Genomic DNA, 22,769 nt, shown 5'->3' on the forward strand with positions numbered 1-22,769 from the left:
AATATCATTTAAGATGTTAAAATGTTCACACTTTAAATGCATAAAAATATCTGTAATGGCTTCCTCTGACTATGACAGAGGGAATTCAGAGGAAGGCGTTCAGGACGCAGTGCAGAATGTCTTTGTGAATGGGGAGGCGGTGGACAATTAATGCTGTGTACACATTGGCGGCATAGGTTGTTCTTTTTCTCAATTTGGATCAAAGCTGGTTTTGGGGGGAAACACATCAAAAATGCAGCATTGATAGATATGGATTGGGGCTAATGTCATATGTACTCCGCTTCCCAAACCAGTGGTGGGAGTGCACTGGATGAAGAGTAATCAGAAGAGGGTACACAGCTTAATTAACCTAAAATTGGGGGTCTCTCTCTTTCTCACTACAGTATGTACTTGGAAATAGGTGCAATACTCCCAGGTGTGTCATCCACCGGCGGTCACCCTGGACACAACCAAACAGCAGCAATGGACACAGAAAGCAGCCTTAATGGAGGTCAGGTGATTTGCCCTTGTACTCCAGTATTGTCTGGTTTGGCTACCCGCAGTGGCTCTCCCCAGAGCAGGGGTAGGCAACCTAAGGCCCGGGGGCCGGATCTGGCCTAATCGCCTTCTTAGTCCGGCCCATGGACAGTCTGGGAATCAGTGTGTTTTTTACATGAGTAGCATGTGTGCTTTTATTTAAAATGCATCTCTGGGTTATTTGTGGGGCATAGGAATTTGTTCATTTCCCCCCCTTCAAAATATAGCCCGGCCCATCACATGGTCTGAGGGACGGTGGACCAGCCCACGGCTGAAAAAGGTTGCTGACCCTTGTCCCAGAGTCTTAGGCAAAAAGCCTTCCCATCACTTTCTTTTTGGTCCTTCTACCTGGAGATGTCATAGATCGGACCTGGGGGTTTCTGCATGCAAATCGTAGGTGCTCTACCACTGAGCTATGGTGCCTTCTCTGGCAATGTAAGCTAACTCTGCTTGGCAAGACAAAATAAAAAAATAAAAAAAATTCCTTCCAGTAGCACCTTAGAGACCAACTAAGTTTGTTCTTGGTATGAGCTTTCGTGTGCATGCACACTTCTTCAGTTACACTGAAACAGAAGTCACCAGACCCTTATATATAGTGAGAGGGTGGGGAAGGGGTATTGCTCAGAAGGGTGGTGGGAATGGGTGATTGGCTGATGGGTGTGGAAAACCTGTTGATGACTGTAAACGACTGCAGTTGGTCTTACAGGAAAAGGCAAGGGGTGAGATGGCTTGGCAAGGTAAGCCACCTTCATATCGAAGCCATTAACTCAGCTCTCAGTCATCTTACTGTGCTTGCATCTTGAACCTCCAGCTCAGGTTAATGGTTTTAAACTCATAGGATCCTAAGGATGCTCTGTTGGTGAGCTCCTCAGCATCTTCACAGGACTGATTCTCCCTGGTCCCTGTGGAAAAGCCCAAAGTGTTGTCCTGCTTTTCAATTTCGAAAAGCCCCAGATTGGACTGCTTTTGGTTTAATCACCTGTTTCAGTTAGTTCTGCCACACCCAAACTCTCAGTGTCTCTCTCTTTTGCAGCTTTTTGTCCTTGTCCACCCCTTAATTTGCCAAACATATTGTGTGTGTGTGTGCATGTGTTTGTATACACACACATACACTCTACAATTAATAAAAGATCATTAAATACAGAACATAATCACAAGATTATTTTTTTAAAAAATTCTTTTAAAATGCAATTCTCTTTTACTGTGAAAGTCCTAGAGATACTGTAACACACACACACACACACACACACACACACACGCACACAGGCTTAAATGTGTTAAGGGTAATCACGGAAACTGTCACAGAGCTTAAGGGGGGTGTTTGCCCAAATCAGGGTTCTATTCTTTGGCAGAAAGCAATACTGTAGTTTAAATTAGTGTGGTGCAGCTGAACCCTTATTTAAAATGTGTTCCACTGACATTGCACGAAGAGGGTGTCTTTGTTTAATAGCACTGGAAGAACAGCACATTTTCCGCCGAAACCCGTTGGAGTTTAGACCTTTTAATAGAAAGTGACAATTTAAATTGCCATGACAGTGGCCTAATGGTGCTTAAAACTATTACTAGCTGATGCTACAGTTGGCTCCAGACCAGTTTGTTAACGCTCAAGAAAAAGGTAGGTGGGAGTGGGCAATTAAGCGATGAATAATTAGTCATTCCTTTGTTCTTGACTATAATACCATTAGTCAAAGATGAACTCATTTGCTTGTACTGTTAATTCCATTGTAGCTCTGGGCTAGTTAACTCTTGGGCGAGGAGACCTGATCATTGGCCAGCACTTTCCCACCCCCGCCCCATGCTTTCCCTTTCAGTGGATTGCTCTCTCACCCCTCCCCTTTTCTTGGCACATAAAATACCGTAGTATCAGTTTGTGCCATTTATTTGCTTGAGGTCTGGCTTAGCTACTGTTAAAAGACTTGTTGGCACTCCTGCTATTTCCCATTCAGGATGGCAGGAAATGTAAGATGGGGGCACAAGATAGTTTATATTTTCAGAAAAAGTCTTACAGTAGTAGGGTGTGCAAGGAAACATTGTCTTCTTGCAGAGGCAGTCAGTGCAAGCACATCAGAATTTTTGCTGCTGGCTGCCAAAGCAATCAGAAATGCTTATATGAAGTATGAAGTCCTTTATAGCCGTTCTTCACTGTATGCATAATGAAGCTATGCTACTCTGCCGTAACGGATTCATTTCGTTTATACCTTGTACCATTCTGCACTTATTGGTGAGTTTCTCAACAAGTGCCAATTTCCAGACCTTATTATACCAATTTGTCAAGGAGGCTCCTTCCATATATATTTCCGGTGCCTAGTTACAAGGATCTTTGCTGTGAAAAAATAAGATGGTGGTTTAAAGCGCTCACCTGCATTTTCCCCACCAAAAAGATTTAAGAAAGCCAATTTTGGGAATTTAGCCACCTTTAGTCCAGCAATTTTGTGGATTTCATTAAACATTCATCCCAAAGTTTAGCTAGCTTCCTACATGTCAACCACATCTGTTGGAATGAGCTCCACTGTAGAACTTTTAGCTCTTAAGAAAAATAGTGTCTGTCCCCTCAAGCTTGAGATTTTGCTCTGGTATCAAGCTTGGATATATTTCAGTAGTTATATATATTACAGGAACTACCGAAATATATATATATGTGGTACAACTGTGGCCTTTATGATTGCTGAACAGCACAGACACCTTGCTAACTACCATGCTTGTGCCGGGCAGCACAGTCCACTTCATGTGGACCTGGAATGAGCTGAAACCATCAGGCATCCAATAATTTTTTTAGGTACACGGGTAATGTGCCTGAATCCTATGAACAAGGTCAGGAAAATTAACATATAACGGGCAATGAAAGGCACAGGATAGGCATAGACAAAACTGTTCTTTAAATCCAATTTGCACATCTATTTTATTTAATTAATGCTACCGGTAAAAAATAAGTGTTCAGAATCAATTATGCATATTCAATATTTGAATATACTGCATGTGGTTTGATCAATTTAATGTGCTAACAGTATACAGGCTTTAAAAGAAACTGGAATTTATATCAGATACCGGTATTTGAGAAGCAACAAATACTTAGTAGGGAACAAAGGGGAATGGTTACTGTGGTTAGATTATAATGCAGAACAGTCAACAAATCCCCACTTCTATCTTTGATTTCCTGCCCATTCCCAACTCTGCTCAGATCTCTTTAGACCATGCCCAAATTTTATCTGTAGCCATGGAAGATTTATATATGCTTTTTTTAAAAAGAAGAGCTGGCTATTTCTGCACTAGTTTTCAAATCTGGACTTTCCCGCCCAATACTGGCCACAATAATTCACAGTCCACATCAGACCACATTTTCTGACTCAAGTAAGATAATTACTGCCACACTCATGAAAATAGTCAAAGCTCAGCACAGTCAAGATCACCTAGGACAGGAGTCAGCAAACGTTTTCAGCAGGAGGCTGGTCCACTGTCCCTCAGACCTTGGGGGCAGACGACAGACTATATATTTTTTTGGGGGGGGGGGGAAATGAACAAATTCCTATGCCCCACAAATAACCCAGAGATGCATGTTAAATAAAAAGACACATTCTACTCATGTAAAAACACCATTGTGGGGAAAATGGCCCTGTGTGCCTCCTCAGTCTGTGGTGTTGTGTTGATGGGCAACTTCAACACCCCTCTTGTTCTCCCTTCGTATGGTTCTTTAGCTTTAAACTAGACCTTGGACAGACAGGCCTACAAACAGAAGATTCCTTCACTGAAGAACATGCTCGCTACGGCATGGCCACCCTACATACAGCAAGTCCCATTTAAGTCCATGGGATTTATTTCTACAGGGTTCTGCTGCATGCCCTATCGTTAAATGGAAATCTCTCCTAGGTTTTATATAATAAAATGCTATTATCCTAACAGTTATTTGGGAGCGTGTTTCAAATAAATGGCATCAGGGAAGGCCAAACGAGTCTTCTTCACACAAACAGCAGCTGAAATGGGCAGGTTTTGATAGGGGCATGCTAAAATGTCCACAATGACTTAAAAATAAATAAATAAAAGGAATCTGGCACAAGAGCAAAGGGCCCTTGGTGCGCATTTCTGTGCCGATACACACTGCATTGTGTTCAGAGACATGTGAAAATGTTATGAAGTAGAAAGGAACTCTTTAAATAGCCTTATGACAATATCTGCCTTTCCAGACAAAAACAAACAAGTGATGAATAGCAGCCCCATCACAGCCCTATAGTACAGAGATTATATTGTCTGTATCTTATGTTTTTGGCTAGGATTAGTTGGAAAACTTCTTTTATTTTTAATAGTGGTGTGGGAGAGATGTTACTTCAGTTTTTATCCTTTATTGCCACCTATTGGCGAAGGTTTCAGTCCACAATGATGAAACCTACTGTACAGATGATCTGGACCGTTATCTTTTATATTTTCTTGGTTATTCATATTCTGCAACATTCAACACTGCATGCTATAGCCCACTGCAATGCAGTTGAAGATCAAAACTAGATAAATAAAACATCAATAAACCTGTAAGAGCCAAGTCAGTGATTTGAGAACATGATCTGAAGGCCTCAGATTGGTAAAGGCTCCTATAGCTCTGCTTCAGAAATGGCCAGTGTGCTCAGCACTTGAGGGTCTCTTCCAATGCATGTTCTTAACTTCCCTATTTTCCATATCATTCTGAAGTGGTCCCCTTCAGTTGTAACTAGAACTTTGCCCCTGAGAAATCTTTGCAGATGCTGTGCTAGTTTTTTCCTTGTATGAGAACTGCCAACCTATACTTTAAAGGTGAAGTAAAAAGTAAAATCCCGTATTTTTCTGTTTTGTCTTACAGTATTTATTTATAATCTACTATGCATTTGGACACCTCTTAGGGTACCATCACCAAAATTTGAGATCAAGGAGCAGGTTTTTGTGTATGTTTAGATGCAATTAGGCACCATTTTAAATCAAGAGGGTGGACTTTCAAAATTTCACCAATTATTTGTGGGTGTTGTTTTTTTTAGAATTTCTGAGCAACACTGGGTACAAGGCTGCTAGTTTCTAATGTTTCATGGCTATTTCAGTTATGTTTTTATTTGATTTTGCAAGCTCTTCCAGGCTCTGCAGTACTGTAGCATTAAATAATATCCCATTCTGTAGACAATGTAATCATAATTTTGCCAATTCTGCAACTTTGGAGGCAGTCCCTAGGCACTTTTAAGCTTATCTTTACATCAAGAGCTTTAGAAAAATAGTTAAAAAAAGGAATACACAAAATTCACAAAACAAAATTCACTATTTAGAGAAAGGAACTGGTGGAATCCTAGTGTCAACATCAGTTTCATCATATAGTACACAGTACCCTTGAAGAATGTCCCAGATTTAGTCCCTGACATCTCTGAATGTTCCAGGGAAGTAATGTTCTGCTCAGCTAACAAGTTTATTGTAAGAGGAAGCAACATGAATTTTGGTGGCAATATGTGAAAGAGTTAGCTTATCAAATGAATATTCATTAACAGGAAAATAGTCTGATTTTTATTTTTTTTCACATTATCATCAAGTACACAATACAACGTTACACATCCCTATATAGGACTCTATTTCTTTTCTTTTTCTTTTTTTACAAAGTGTACACAGGGAGGGACATATAGTATTTAACAAGCATTTTTACAGAACAATTATTTATATTATGTTCTCAGTTGGTTTTTTTAAATGTACCATTTAAAACATGGAACTGAAACATCAATTTTATAGCATTCGCTAATCAAATAAAACTAGCCTGTAACTATTATTACATTAACAATAACTAGTTTTGATTTGCTCTTTTTACAGATACATTGTACAAAATCCACTTCACTAAACTCTTAATTGCGTACGTTTTCAAAATTATGCTTCAAAACAAGTATTTATGATTCCAGATGATGTTTTTTAAAAAATAGGAAGTGGGTCACTTTTTTGTTCCTAATTTGAGTAATTGTCCAAGAAAAGTGTTTTTCAATATGGATAATACTTTTCAGCAGCAGACTGAGAATTTGAGATTTAATAGCTTTTTAACAGGCTTGAAAATAACGTTTGCAAATTATTTGGAAATTTGGGCAGGACTTCAATGAAAATTGAGGCACCTAAGTTTCCACTGAATCAATGAGTACTAGTGCTTTTAGGACCAGGCTTTCAGGCCGAAATCCCACAGTAAAGAAACCACCTAGAATCTTTACAGTATTATACACAAGCGCTGCTTAAATCTACTAAAAGATAAAGAAATAGCCATGTGCATCTTGGAGCAAAAGTCATGTGTGCGCCTGATTACTAGAGGTCCCCACTATCTATTCCAGGAGTTTGGTGAACATGCAATTGCAACAGTCCAAACACAAAAGGTCAGAAACAAACATAGCTGCACATAAATCAAACACACTTAGGTTTGTATAAAACAAAACGTTTTATGTTAGCACATCAAGTGTTCATGTTTACATATGGCTGTCTCAAGTAATTCTTGTTTCCATTAAGCAAAACCAATCAACCCAGCAATACTGAGGTATCTATTTGAAGAAATGTACAGACATATTTTCTGACCACATACCATAGGGATATTGTGTTTCTGATGAGAGGTGAAGGAAGCATAGGGCAAAAACAGTTCATTTGGAACTTCCGTCTCATCTCATTATATTTGACCAGTGTACTTTTGGGACCAAACAGAAGGGAAGGGGTTGAAGAAGCCAACAAGCCAGACACACCAGACTATGTCATCCCTTACAGCATGCTTTGGAGTCCCCACCCCACCCCGTTTTACTGCACTTGAAAATTTGTAAGAGCACATTGTTTGCCTTGAAGCAGGTTATGGCAGCCTTAGCTTGCAGAGCACAGGTGATCATTGCAACATCTATCCAGAAGGGTATAAACAGGTAAGGAAGAACTAGACGAACTCTAGATAATTACTACTTAATAAACTGATTTGAAGACCACTACACACTTGTTACTGAAACGCTTCTGTTAAGAAAAGCTGTGACATCTAATGTTTCACAGGGGGAAGGAGACAATTACTCCTCCTTGCAGCTCTCTGTGCTCCATCAAAACCTGCACTGGAAGTTTGAGGACTCTCCACAGTAGATTTTGGAGGGGCTGCAATGGGGAGGAGGCATCACTAAAAACTGCCTTATAATAGAGAAAATATACAAAAAGTTGCTGGAAAACAAGTTCTTCATGAAGATGGCATCTGTTTCTATTCTTTATTGCTCCATCTAATGTGCTCCCTTTATACAGTTTATACTCTTTGAAAAGCTGTCCAAGGCTGCTGGTAGATAGTTAAAAATATGATTGGACCAAATATTTCATGGAGTCTTGCAACAAAAATGATTTTTAATTTGGGGTAACCTTAACAACAGTCAATTGATCCTGCCAACAACTGAAACAAATGTATCCATATGCACTATGAATCAGCAATAAGTTTCAAAACACAAATGCATTTGTAATACAGAACCAAAAGGCAGAGAAGCAGATAGTTAATATGTATGAACAAATACCTGAAGTTTTAAATTCACACTTCCTGAAAATAAATGCTCCCAGCAACCAACTATTACTTATCATGGAAGAATTAAACATTATGTAAAAAGAACTCCAAATAATGGAGAATAGTAATGAGTAACTACTCAAATGAAGATTGTGTCACAAATTCTTTAAATATCAGATGAAACAATAAGTGGGTCCTATGGTACAATGTTATCTTCTGACATTAATTTCCTCCAGTTTATTTTATACAATCTCTTTATGACTGCTTTATTAAGAGCAAATTAAAAATATATCTTTAACTCATGACAAAACTGTTAATATGGTCACTGAATATGAACCATGTCATTAAGGTAAATATTTCAGAGAACTAATGTGGTTGAAAAATTCAGTTTGAGACAGGGTTTACTTTATTAAATGCAACTTTATTGTTGCTATCCTTCCTCATTTATTAAACGGAAGAGAATTCAGAACACACTAATGAACAAAATGTATAAAAGTCAACTAGAAGCAATAATCCTATCTGTATACAGCACTAAATCAAATGCACGCTAGTTTGTTTGTGTGATCTGCTTTATAATACAATGACTGCCTAGAAAGCGAATCTTTTACACACACCCTTCTCAAATCCACAGAATAAGGAGTCCTCAAGGCAGCCCAATGTCTTTATGATGTCGCATAATGTGTTGGTTCTTCTCTGAAGGCCTTCTGAAGCCTTTCTTGCAGAACTCACAACGGTGAGGGTAGTCTTTTGTATGAATGGAAATAACATGCCGTTTGAAACCTGAGGCATCTGTAGTGCTATACTCACAGTACTCACACTGATAAACTTTTCTACCACTGTGTGTTTTCATGTGCTTTTTGAGTTCCATTTGCAGCTTGAAGCCCTTCTTACATCTCTTGCACCTGAACGGAAGATCCTTTGTGTGAACTGAGAGAATATGGCGACTTAGAACAAACGGATCTGCAATCTTAAAGTCACAATGTCTACACTGGTGCAATTTTTTGCCTTTGTGCACTGCAACATGTTTTTTCAGTTCTGAGGGCCTGTGAAAGCCTTTGTCACACATGTCACACTTATGGGGGTAATCCTTTGTGTGAACGGAAATTATGTGTCGCTTTAAATCACTCGAGTTTGAACTTTTGTGGTCACAGTGCAGACACTGATGTGTTTTGCTTTCTTGATGCATAATGAGGTGCTGTTGCAGCTCTTTGGTATCTGAAAATATCTGAAAACAAATGTCACATTTGAAGGGCATTTCCTTACTGTGTCTAGTCTTTACGTGAGTTTTCAGGTTGGAAGAGTCAGCCGATCTATACTCACAATATTGGCACTGGTAGGGCTTTTCACCGGTGTGGATTCGCATGTGTTTCTTGAGCTCTGACGGATGCCGAAATCCTTTGCCACATTCCACGCAAATGTGTGGAAAGTTCTTGCTGTGCACAGCTAGAAGGTGACGATTCAGTAATCCCTGCTCTGCTGTCTCATACTCGCAGAATTTGCACTTGTGCATTTTGTTTGCTGCCTTGTCCCTGTGCACCATCTTGTGTGTAAACAAAGCCCCTGCATGAGAGAAACTTTTCCCACATTCGTCACATTCAATTAGCTTCTCGGTCTTGGTAGTAAGCTTGTGGCTCTCTAGATGGTTATGCAAACTTAACTTTTTATTTGTAGTGTAATCACAATCAGTACATCGATATTTTTTCTTAGCAAGAAGGTGCTCAGGGTGGTTTTTCATGTGCCTTTTCAAGAAGCCTCTAGATTTAAACTTCTTCCCACAAATCATACAGGGGTAGACTGTCAAAGGATGGCCATCGGGTCCAATTATTATTGCTGTAAAATAAAAGCAAAAACCAGATCATGAAAATGGCACTCCTTAAACAGAAAGGAAATATGCTGATACAGTGGTGCCCCGCTAGACGAAAATAATTCGTCCTGCGAAAATTTTCGTCTAGCGGGTTTTTTGTCTAGCGAAGCAGCAATGCAAGCTGCACTTCCGCTAGACGAAAAAAAAAGACGAAAATTTTTCGTCTTGCGAGGCAGCCCCATAGACTTTTTCGTCTAGCGGGGCTGCCTTCCGCTAGACGAATGCCTTCGTCTAGCGAGTTTTTCGTCTAGCGGGGCACCACTGTATATGTATTAACAGCTATGTAAGTTGAAGTTATGCACTTCAAAATCTTATTCATTTCAATGACACAGTCAAGCACATATGTCTGACTGAGTTAACAAGGCATATACCCAGATAAGTAGGTAAAGGATTGCAGCCCCACTCGCTGAAATCCATAGGATTTAAATATTGGCTGGCAATAATAGCTCTGTTAAATTAAATTAGCCACAATAATGTGTCAGAACTAAAGCAAAATCATTCAACACAAATGGGAGAAGACTTGCAGCACTTCAGTATTTGGTAGCAATGTCAAGTGCTAACACATCCTTTAATTAAGCAAATTAAACCTGCCTAAAGGAATACCTTGACATGTCAGTAACTGCATAACCCAAGATCTCTTAAAGGTGCATTGTAATAATAGGAGTCTTTGCAGTGAATGAATCAGGTTTGTCAGGTTTTAGGACAACTGTTTCCAAAAGAGTCCACCAGTACAGGAATTTCTAATTTTAAAACTGAAGATAATTATTTGTTCTCTGTTGCTTTGTACGGCTCTCAGATAAGTGAGTAAGCTACCAGAAATATTAATATTAACTATAATCCAAAATAACAGTTGCAAACAGGTAGCATGAGATAAGAATTATATATAATCATTGTGCAATCAAAACAAATATGAGAAGCAAGTTAATCCAGACACAGAATACATGGATCTTGATGAAATGTTTTATTATGTATTTTCATTTTGTATTTTTATGTTGTGAACCATCCTGTGATCTTTGAACAGTGGCATACAACAACAACAACAACAACATGCTTCCACCACCGGAGCTATGCCAAAAGGGCAGAACTGTTGTAGTAATCCCTCCCCTCCCCTCCTTATGAACCATGCTTGCGTATTACATAACTGTTGGGGCTGCCAGGAAGGCAGTGCTCATAGCTGCTATAATAGGTCTGTGCTTGCAATGGGAGCACAATAGATGCGTCAGGGAACAGGCAGCGCCCAGTGGGGTGGTGCAGGGGCTGTCAGGGGATAGAGAGCCTCAGCACCGCGGGGATAGCAGGGGAATCTCCAGTGGGAGCGAGAGGCAGGAAAGCAGCCCAACGGAGAGGGGGCTGGGGGATGCTCCAGAGACCCAACACCCACTCAGCGGGCACAGACAAGAGGGAGCAACGACAGTTCCGTCACCCCAATTACGTAGGGGGTGTAAAACGTAAGGAGGGTAGGAGGAGGGGGGTGCCCAAATTATTATGTTAGGGGCACTTCTGAAAAGCGCCACTTCCAGGATCTGAAAGTGACTAAGCTGGTCATGGACTTTTGAGCTCTGCACTGTCCATATCTGCACAATAAAACCTGTAAATATACAGGACCTGAGTCGAGCCTCTTTACTCGCGAGAAACCACAGCAGAACCCTTACAGATGCATATATCCTCTCACATTTTATGTATCAGTCACTGGCAGTAGTTGCAAGAGAATAATGTATCTAACAATTTCTTTTCTCCCTAAAAATGCTGGGGGTATGTTTGCATCAGTACGACTTCATAGGAGGTGTTGGGTAGGGTTTACTTTAACTGTTGCCTTCCTCAGTGACTCCACGTGCTGTATCTTAGTGCAATTTCATTTCCTTTGCATTTTGGTTACTAGGGACTTTTGCATTCTTAAAGACAAAAACACTTGTGTTAACCCATCTTTACAATGAAGTGAGTCACATCTTGAGGATTTATAAGTAATTTATAAGTTGATGTAATTCATTACACTGGGTCCATTAGAGATGTTTCTAAAAATTACAAGCTTTTTGTCTAACCCTTATCCTCACCCCAAAACAAAATGCCAGAAACTGAACATTCTTTTGGTAAAATGTACTCTGTATTGAAGTAATTTACACCTGTACAGAGCATAGCCACATATGCAATCTACATAATCTCCCACTATAATTAAGTGAGTGCAGGTTACTCTCCTTTGAGGTTCCAACCAACCAAGTTGTCTTCCAGGATACTCCAGTTCACCCTGCACTCCACCACCAAAAGTTAGTTAGCATTCTAGTTCAGTTCTCACTGCGATGTTTTTTGCTCTGGCCCACTCAAGCTTTCCCCCCCTTAAAGGTTTGTTTTTTTGGGGGGGTGTATAGTTTTACAAACTTCAGGGTTTCCCAAAACCTACTGATATCTCCCTCTTGTGTGTGAATAGTGCTGTTTGGGCTATATATAAAGACTGGTACTTGGTGATTTACATTGCTATTAGTATATAACAGGTGTACACTGTGTCCATGAATAATTTTCTGCCGAAACCTGACTATTCATGTAATTTATTCATTTTTTTTGTTAACAGTTCTAAATTTGTGAGCTTGTGATATTGTTAAAGCACAAAACCACAAAAAGAATGCATCAAAATGGTAGTGCTTTTAAAACCTTTAAAATGCTCAAGGAAAATGCATTTCTATTCTCTTTCTCTTGAAAGAGTCACTAGAGTTGCTGGGTACTTACCTGTTTGATATTGTCTGGATTCCAACCTCCTCCTTTTCTTTGGTTTTTGTTTTGCTAGCCTTCCAAGACCAGAAGACTCATCTATGTGCAAGAGAGCACTAGCCGTTCCATTTCGGTTTTCAACTGCATCTGTGTTATTACCTAATGGAGGATGGAAGGTTACATATCATCAGCACTCTAAGGAATATTCAAAATACGGAATCTATACATGGTAATAAAATTATTAAGTTAGTAAATGGTTGTTCTATGCCTTTTTGCAGTCAACCTGGGCACTGAATGAAATAATATTCACACTCAAATAGAAACCTTTGAATGCTGCTCCACACAGTGAGCCTCTTGCTACACTTGTTCGTGACTCATACTATGGATTTCATCACCCTATCACAAACCAACAACATGGTTGGATAATAAAAAGATGCCCAAAGCAAACATTACCCATAAACTGCTCACGACCCAGCAGCCACCATGTGGCTGCTTGTTTGCACAAAATAGGAGTGGGAGCCAATTTCATGTGGCATGAGCTAACACTACAGGGAAGTGTATTTTGATTTACAACATACCATAAGCTGCTGCCCAAGCTATCGGCATAAAGCTTTTAATATCATTCTCATCAATTTGCTGTTCGTGAACAGCTGCTGCATCTTCCTCTCCTACAATTACCTCCATATATACCTCATCAGCAATTTCTGCAACATCTAAGAAAAGAAAAAAACAATATAATACAAATTTTGTATCATTTTAAACAAATTCTTAACCCTAAATAAAGGTCAAATACTTACTTAAATCCTCATCTTCATGCTGGGAATCATTTACTGTCATATAAACCATTTTTTCTCTTGGAATGCGAACACTGCTATTTTGATTCATTAATGTGTCTCCATTGTCATTTTCAGATTCACTTTCCACAATATCTACTGTGCCTCCTGGGTGGGGGAAAAAAGTTGGTCAAAGTATTTTGTAAAAGCAAGTTTCTACTACATTATGGTTTAAATATAAGCAATAGAAAATAATCTACACCTTCCCCACACAACATCTGAAAGAAGCCTGAGTCAAATAAAGGGAGATACTATGAAAGGTTAAGACTCAGCAACTAATTTCCTGGAGATACTTTGAGAAGAACAAGGGAGAGTGGGCCTAAACCTTAACTTCCACTTTCTATTGCTACCAGCCAACATGTCAGAAAGGCCACATTCTCCACCATTTTTATTTCTAGTTTGGCAACTAGAGGGAAAGGAGGAGTCTTAATGATAGCTCTCCAGAGCACATCTTTGGTCCTTCAACCTCCAATTACTGGTGTTTAGATTAAGTTATAAAATAAAATAAAATAAAATAGAATGCTGTACCTAAGTCATCTTCCCCTGGATCAGCTTTGAAAATATACACCTTGATGACTTCTGGGCAAATGCCATCCATTTTACAAGGATCATTTTCTGACAGAGTTTTTCTTGTAAGGTCAACAGAATCATCAGTTTCTGCCTTGACAGCATCATCCACTACAGAGAAAAACAATAAAATGGTCAATCCAACATAAACTGATTGCAGTAAGACAAATGTTTATCATTTCAATTGTACAAATATTTTAAAATGCGGTAAAATTATAAATGACAGTGAAAGAAATGTTTCTATAATTCGTTATTCTAGTTACATGAAAAGTAGTGAGATATGTTAAGAAGATAAATTCAAAATGCTCTTCTGCACTGCCTAACTGAAATAAAACATTCCTCTTAATTAGCATGTGACCAAACTTGAAAAATGGCAATAAATCAGGGAAGCAACACGGGGTGGGGAACTGGAACAGGCTGGTGGGCTGGATCATTATCTCTTCCACCCCTGGTGGACCAAGCATTTCATAGAAGTTCTCATACTGGAGTTGGATCCTTAGCTGGCTCAGTCACGTACATTGGATTTCACAAGACCTGAACAACCAGCTGAGTGATTGCAGTTTATGGACTAGACCAATCAACCAGCTGACTGTGGGAATTCTGCAGACTTATATGCATAGTACTCACAATTCCCAACAACCTGATTGTCAGAACCTTGTGAGCGCTATACAATGGGCTTCGCAAGACCCACCAATCAGCTGACTGTGGGTGCTTGCAAATCCCTCTTTACACATCAGCTGATCAATGTGCATGCAAAGCCCTTTTGGCTTGTGCCTTCATCTGCCCCACACCCGATAAAATCAGGAGTAGGGTAGTAGGTGACTGTAGCTTGTCCAAACTGGTCTTGCAAGTCAAATGGATAAGCCTGGTGGGCCTAATTAGGCCTGGGGGCTGGAGGATCCCTTCCCACATGCCAAAGTCACAGAATAGCCGTGTTAAAGGTAAAATGCAAGTTTCTTTGTAGTTTGCCTTGGTAATAGCAAATTGTGAAACAATAAATCTGCAATTGCCTTGAGGAAAGCGGGGTGATTATAAATAGAAAAAAATGATTTGAGGTTTTTGCTACAATCAAGCAGTATATAATTTTTATGAAATAAAATGAATAAATTGTGCTCTCATGATCTATCAACAGACAGTGAAAATGCTGACGATGATGCAGCACAGCACAATCCTACCTAGAACTATATATGAGGTGGTGCACACCTCTATTTGTGCCACAACAGCTGAAATGGAATTCTATGCAAGGCAAGCTCATGCAGCCTGTCTCATCCATTTTCATTCCACCCTGCTTGCTACATCTTTTGTTTTTGCTAATACTAGGTTGCAACTTTACTGGGAATGGGATGGAGACACTGTGAGTCTGAAGCCTCAGAACACTCCTTCTACAGTTTGTCACATGGCACATTGAACAGATACATGAATTACCGTATGTAAAAAGTGGAGATTTGAATTTAGAAGCATGTTTTCATTTTGCTTGATAAACTGCTACAGACTGGCCAAGGCAACACCAAATTAGGCATCAAACTCATGACTTAAAAACTGGTAGAGCTTGTTTGGGAGGCTGAAAGCAAAGTATGAGGTAATAGGGAAACTTTCACTTAGCACAATTATTGTATAAGCATTCTCATCAAATTATAAAGGGTGTGGATTTATATTTTGTTTTGAAGAGAATAAAAAGTATATATAGTTTTAGAACGAAGAATTTAGAATATTGATACAGAGGTGGGATCTATATCTTTATAGCTGAGTAACATAAGGTTGCATATTATAGCTATGCTAGTGCACTATATTGATATCCTGTGCCTAGGCTATAAACAAACCCACCCATCCTACTATGCTTCTAGAAAGTTCTAAAAATTCTACTATGCATCATACAGGATTACACTGGTGGAATCATGTTGGCTAAATAGCCTGACAATTGAGAGTTCTCCCCAAACAATTCCCACCACATGCTTTCTCTGCTCAGTGCCACGCCTTCAAATGACTTTGTGCATTGCTGCTATGTTGCATTTGACAAATGAATGCCATTTGTCAGCATAGTACTGCCAAGGTATAGTGCTGTGCTGACATTAACATACAGGGTCAGTTCATGTTACAGCAACCATCCTAAACCCTGCAACCCCTTCTTGTCCAGCTCGTCCTCGGTTCTTCTTAACAGAGTGGTGGTGGGGAGGAATCAAGACTCACGACCACTGAGTAATATGATGGTTACCATATTCTCTCTCCCCCAACTCACCAGCGGCTACTTAAATTACTACAAATGTACTCAGCATAGATTAACACCACAGAAGTCCAAGGGATTAAAAGTGAAGCAATGGAAGTACTCTGGATTAAGGAATTTGTAAATAAATTTGTGGCTTTTGAAATACTTCACCCAGACACTTACAGGAAATCATAAGGTAGTCTTCACAGTTGCCCTTGTCATTATCATGTTCCACAGGTATTCCACTGGCATCAATTACAGCTTCAGAGGCACAATCTGCTACCAAAACTTCAGAAACTACATCTTCTCCCAGAGAACCTGTGGCAATTTCTGCTTCTACAACATTACTATGATCATGAACAACATGTTCCAATTGTCCAACATCAGGTACGTGCATTGACGCACTTGTGAGCACATGCTCAGGTATCGACATTGCTGAAGCTGTGATCTCAGAGGATAAAACATCTTCTGGAACAGTGCAGTGTGCTAAAGACACTTCCTCAGTGACATCAGTGTCCAGCACTGGTTCAGGCATAATAACAGTTTGAGATACATCAGTATCTTCCATGATATCTGGACACTCAACATCTTCTATAACAACGTCCTCAATTACATCCTGGATTACTACAGAATCAGGATCCTCTGGGACAAAGTTATGAACTGTTATGTCAGAATCCTCCACATCTGAGACATAGACTGTTTCCTGTATTTCAACAACAATCTCATTTCCATTCAAATGCGTTCCATCAGTTCCTGAAATACATAAAAATAATCAAATTTACTGTGACAGTATAGTTTCAGGTTTCATGAAAATGAGACCTATTTATGACTTCTTTCCCCGCACATCATATGCAAGTTCTTGGATTATTCCCTATGTGTCACATTCCATACAGTTAAAAAGTTTACAAGCTTATTGTTAGCTCCTGCTGGTCTTATTGTGCCTTCTAAATCAAAGAGGGTTGAAAAGACCTAGAATTCACTGAGAAAAAGTGTCAGGTGGGTAGGACTTTATGGAAAGTATTGGAAGACGTTAAAACTGATAAAAAGAACAGAAAACTGAAAATGTGTGTAAAGGTTAGGAAGTGCTAACCCAGTTGTCAGCGATCTCGGCCTTCCCAAGCATTCTGTAACAACCTCCTACGCAACCCACATTATACTTGGTATCCAAAGAAAATAATAATTATTTTTGTCCTATTCTAGAGAAATGGTAAACAACAATATTAGTACAGAAATACTTAAAAGATTATATAGTGCATTTTTAGTGGTGGCTGGTAGTTGTTTTAGCATCAAGGTACTTCTCAAAACATGTTAACTATGTAACAGAATGAATTTAGACTTTCAGGCAGGGGAGTAGAGAATTTTTATTTTTTTAAACCCAGTCTGTTGTTATTCAGTAAAGACCAAATAGGCTACATCATGCCAATTGCATTTAGATAAATCCATTTTAGATTGTCATACCTGTAGGATCAAAAAACGCATGTGGGTCATGTGGCTGTAGCTCAAGCCCATCTTCATCCATGGCCTTTAACTCTCATCAGTCAGAAATGTCTATAAAATCAAAATGAAGAAGCTCTTGATTAGTCTTCCAATATTTATGTGGCATGCATATTGAACTCAGTTCATGGATGAAAAAATCCCAACAGGGAAAAATATTGTCAAGTAAAGAGTCAATTCCTCAGGACCTGCCCCCAAGACTGCAAAGTGAGAAGCATCCTGTCATTCACAAGGGGGACACAGCTGATATGCTGTGCTGATCCCCTCACTGCTTGCCATATCCAGTGGGGGCAGGAAGACACAGCTGGATCAGGGCAAAAGACTCCTACCTCATATCTGTTCATTCAAAATATCTTTGTGACACTCAGAAAGCAACATATATGAAAAAGAATGACACAAAGCTGTATGAGATAGATTAGAGAGGTTTGCATTAGCATTAGAAAGCTGCTCATTTACAATCTTAAGAAATGACAGTGTTGAGGAGGTTTTCAAAACTATTTTAAAAAATTGAAAAGGTCAATTACACTGAAAATGTGGGGGCATCACCAAGAAGGTCTTGTTTTTTGTGCCCCATAGCCAAGTTTATCTTACTGGCAGACAAACAAACAGGACCTCTGAAAAAGATCTTAGGACAAGGGTGGGGAACCTGTTGCCCTCCTGATGCCTCAGAACTACAATGGCTATTGGCCCCAAGGCAAGCATGCTGAATAATCATGGATAATGGGTGCTGTAATCCAGTAACATCTGAAGAACCAAAGTTTTCCCCCTCGTGTTTTAGGGCACAGGCTGGGCTGTACAGATAAAGGCAATCCTTAAGCAAACCTGGAAGATAAACACAGCACTTTGAATTGGGCCCAGAACCATACTGGTAATTATTGCAGCTGGTGTAGAAACAGTGTTAGATGAGAAAACTTTATGACCTCTATCTGTATCTATATACCACATTTTGCACCAACTAAATTTTCTGACCCATCATCAAAGGCAGTCCCCATGTAAACAACATTGCAGTAGTCCACTTTGGAGGTCACGAGTGCATGGGTTTGACCCATCCTGAGCTGGTAGAAGGCACTTCTGGCCACTGCCACTATATATGCATCTCTGGACAGGAATGAATCCAAGAGCACCCCCAAGCTGCACAACTGCTCTTTCAACAAAAGTGCAACCCCATTTGGAACAAGTCTCACACCTCTATTTAGATCAGCCAACTTCTCAACCCACAGAACCTCTTATCTGAATTAGGTTTCAGCCTTCCCCACCCGATTTCATCCCTTCCAATATGCATCCCGATATCTGGTCAGCCTTCTTGGGATACTTAGGTGGAAAAGAGAGACTGAGCTGAGTGTCATCTGCATACTGATGTCAAGACAGGAGTTGGGAGCAGGTCAGCAATAACTCAGAAGGTGTCAGTGAATTTAACTCTTTATTGAAATAAATAAAAGCAGCTTAGGCGTAGTGAGCACAGCAACTCTTCCCAGTAGGTCTTGCCCCAAAGAGGCAGCTGTGAGGCATTCCCACAACTCCCTAAGTAGTCTCTTCCCCTCAGGGTCCTTCCCAAGCAACCTGAGACTTCTTCGGCTTGCCGGTCTTTGCTCCTCCCTCTTCACACTTCGTTGGGTTCTGGGGGGTGGGGAAGAGCTTGCCACAGCAGGGGGAAATTCCTTGCCTTCTTCAGCAGCCAGACTCATCTCTGACTCTTGGCCCCTCTCCTCTCCAGCCTCCTCGTCTGCCTCTGGTTCTGGACTCTGCCAGACTCTTCCTGCTCACCAAACCCTCTTACCTGTTCAGCTTCCAACACCTCCTCCTCCCAGCCTTCTCCCTCTGACCACCCGTTATCCCACCACCAATTCCCTGACTCTGATCCTTCTTTCCCTGGGTGGTTTTCCAGCTGGTGCCTCCCACCACTCCTCTGCATCCAGCCAGTCCATGACAACTGTAAATATTGTGACTCAGACCTCCCAATGGTTTCTCCCAACTGTCTCCCATGGCTTCTAAATACTGAAGATAATACTGAGATAAAATAGAACCCTGAGGCATTTTGTATGTCATGAAGTAGAGCAGAAACCACCTTCTTGGACCATTCAGGAAGAAGTGGACCTATGGTGTCCCCAACTCAGACAGGAGGGGCAGAAGTATGTCATAGTAATTAATGGTATGAAAAGCAGCTGAGTAGCAGCATTAGCAAATTTCTTGATACTAATGAGCAATAAGTTGCTTTTTTAAAGTAAATCCATGATTTATTCATAATGAAAATTTTAAATATTGAGATGCTAATGTGCAAGGAATAAAGAGAAACTGTGTTTTTCGAACTGCATCCTTAGTCGCAAGCAAAACTACTCTACATGCATTTAAATACCCACAGAAGTTCGGGACAGTTAAAAGCTTTTGATTTGCTCATTGCACAAATGCTGTTGAGTCCAAAATAAGCTGAAATTTATTACTAAAGCATCTAAGGAAATTATCACGTACATTATTTTCTGCTTCTACTCACTCCACAGGAAGTGGACACACACACACACACACACACACACAAATATACTCTAGAAAATCATTTTTTAGTCTCATCTCCCTGCCTGATTGTTTCATATGCACTTCATAGGAGACTTTAGTAAATTATGTTTTTTTCCTTCCTAAAGCAAGTTGTACAACATTAGAAGCCCTTTTCCATTGTCTGTAAAACTGAAAGCTGTCCTTATGCAATCCCCATTAGCTTTTCAGACGTTCATTTGGCAATAGCTTTTTATTGTTTCAGACTCAGCGGATATACTGATGACGTTCAGTGGCCTTCCCGATTCACAGTAACCCAACCTGTGTACTTCACATACTACAGTTAAGAAATACAAAAACCACTAATCCCACACCTTGGGGCACTTCATCTGACATCCTAACATGTGAGTGAAACTCCCAGAGGCTGCACTGTGGGTTACCTAGAGAAAACTGCCTTTTCCTATTTAATTGGGTGAGCTTGAGCTGGACTGCAGAAATGTAGTAAGCCTGCCTAGTGTGGCATTTTTAATTTGGTTTCTAGCGTTGCGCCACCTCTACCCCGCGAAAGTGTTAACACCCCATGAAAGATGTCAAGCGATCCTGCATCCCCTTCACAATGAAGCCAGTTGGTCTTCCCCAGCATGCAGAGACAGGCATCTATATTCCCTGGCATGAAGTATTTTTATATATTATCTTTTTTTTTAGGGAGTGGGGGGGTGGACTATACACACACACACACACACACACACACACAGATATATATATAGTTCCCCTCCCACTCCCACAAAAAAAGAGTCCCTTGAATAAACTCTGGCGCTAAATGCAACATGGCCCCCTTTGCAGAGGAGCCTGGGGGCGGTTATGTGCGCTGCTCGTGCCCCGCGGAGACGGGACATCGTTTAACCGCATCGTTGGAAGCGGAACGGCCTGGAAAAGCCGCTCAGTCCGTCAAAAGCGGGAGGCTGCGGGGCTGGAGCTGGCCCACGAGCAGCCGAGCAGGACAACTGGGCACAACAAAAGGGAAGGAGGGGAGGGGCGAGCCTCCCCCACTGGCGCCGTCTCCGCCCTGCCCTGCCCGTAATGGGGACTGTCTGGGGCCAGGAGCGAAGAATTCAAGATGGCGGCCGGCACTCTCCCTCAGCCTTCCTTGCCGCCGCCATCTTGCCTCCTCCTTGCAGACCGTCTCCCTCCGACTCGCCCCGGCCCCTCTCGCCCCCTCAGCCCCGCGCCTCAGACCTGCTCCCCGCGCGCCTCGCGCCATCCCGCCGCCTCTTCCCTTTCTGGAAGCGGAGCTGCGGCCGCCTAGGGCCCGGAGCAGGGCCTCACGGCCCACTCCTGCAGGACGGAGCCCGGGCCCGCGGCCTAGCTGCGGCCTTCTCGGGGCCTGCACGTCGGCGGGCGCCGAGGCCTGGTCCCGCGCGGGGTAAGGGCCTAGCTGGGGCCTGTCCCGTGCTGCTTACCGGGCGGGGCGGCGGCGGCGGCCTCTGCGCGGCCTTTCTGCGCGTAGCTGGGCCGATCTCGGTGGTAGAGCCGCAGCGGCGGGGCGGGCGGGAGCGGAGGGGAGGGAGGGGCCGAGCTCGGAGCTGAGTGGAAGCGGCCAAGCTCCCCGGGCCGGGCCGCCGTCAGCACGTCACGTCACTGCCCGAGAGAGACCCAGGGAAATGCGGAAGGGAGAAGCCGGCACTGCTGCCTCCTGAGCCGCCTGCTCTTCAGGCCAGGAGCCGGGCCGGGCCGGGCCGGGCCGAGCGGGCGGGCGGAGGAGAAAGAACCGGGCCAGGGACGGGAAGATGGAAGTGCAAGGGCGGCGGATTTCTGCCAGCCCCTCCCGCTGCAGCTGCCGCTCCTGCCGCCGCCTCCGTTCCAGCTCGGCGGTAAAATTCCGCTCCGGGCTCAGACTTGGCGCCGGGGAGCGGAGGGTTGTTTAGGCCTGGAAAATCCCCAACTTTTTGGGGTGGCTTCCCCGCAGGCACTGCCGGGGGCACCCCCGCCTCCCGGATTTCTCTTTTACCCCCCTCGATCGCCGAAGTTTATTCTGCTCACCGCCTTGTTAAAAAGAAAGCGTTTATTGCATGACGACATTTTTGAATTAAAATATTTACTTATCCAGGCCCCGTTTTTCTCTCCGCACCCCACGAACAGTACATGTTTTGGTATGAAGAGAGACTTTTTAAGTGTGCATCGCCCAGAAATATTGAACTATACAATGCGGGAAATGCAAGAAACTTACCAAGAATCGGTTTGTTAAAGGTCATAATCTAAAAAACAAAACAAAACCATGGTGCCGTTTTTCTTTAAAAATGTTGTTTTAAAAGATTCAAATAAATACGAGTTTAGCCAGCCAATGTAATTCTTGTGATAATTGGGCATTTCAGGTATCACCATAGCTTGTGTTCTGTTGTAGCAGTTGGAAAAATTAGGTTATAAATTTATAATTTCCCCACTTGCAGGTTTAAGTTGTAAAGCACCTCTACAACTTAATTAAATGTTATAATTATTTAAAATTTGAAGGAAGATATGTTACACTAGTTTTCCAGTGTGTGTATCTTTTCAGACACAAGAAATAATGATCATGATATGGAGGGTTGCTGGTCTGTCACAATTAGGGCTAGCTCCCCAGCCATAGTATACCGCATG

The 22,769-nt window shown here is 41.6% G+C and overlaps 1 protein-coding gene across 1 annotated transcript; it reads right to left on the bottom strand.

The window, feature by feature from the left end:
- Positions 1–7,819: 7,819 nt before the first annotated feature.
- On the bottom strand, positions 7,820–21,982 carry ZFX (zinc finger protein X-linked). Its single transcript, XM_033147232.1, has 8 exons — positions 21,596–21,982; positions 17,616–17,705; positions 16,341–16,910; positions 13,916–14,065; positions 13,352–13,495; positions 13,133–13,267; positions 12,573–12,713; positions 7,820–9,820 (listed from the first exon to the last, which is right to left on the bottom strand). The coding sequence occupies exons 2-8, from the start codon at positions 17,674–17,676 to the stop codon at positions 8,634–8,636; spliced, it is 2,388 nt and encodes a 795-aa protein (XP_033003123.1). The 5' UTR covers positions 17,677–17,705; positions 21,596–21,982; the 3' UTR covers positions 7,820–8,633.
- Between the last annotated feature and the right edge of the window lie 787 nt (positions 21,983–22,769).

The sequence above is a fragment of the Lacerta agilis genome, chromosome 4, assembly GCF_009819535.1.
Source record: "Lacerta agilis isolate rLacAgi1 chromosome 4, rLacAgi1.pri, whole genome shotgun sequence".
NCBI lineage: Eukaryota > Metazoa > Chordata > Lepidosauria > Squamata > Lacertidae > Lacerta > Lacerta agilis.

Excerpts from the sequence above, each read along its gene's own strand:
- ZFX (XM_033147232.1), bottom strand. The coding sequence starts at position 17,676 with ATGGATGAAGATGGGCTTGAGCTACAGCCACATGACCCACATGCGTTT. Across the intron at positions 13,496-13,915 it reads TCCAGGGGAAGATGACTTAG|GAGGCACAGTAGATATTGTG; the intron begins GTACAGCATTCT and ends TCCCCCACCCAG. Across the intron at positions 13,268-13,351 it reads GCATGAAGATGAGGATTTAA|ATGTTGCAGAAATTGCTGAT; the intron begins GTAAGTATTTGA and ends TTCTTTTCTTAG.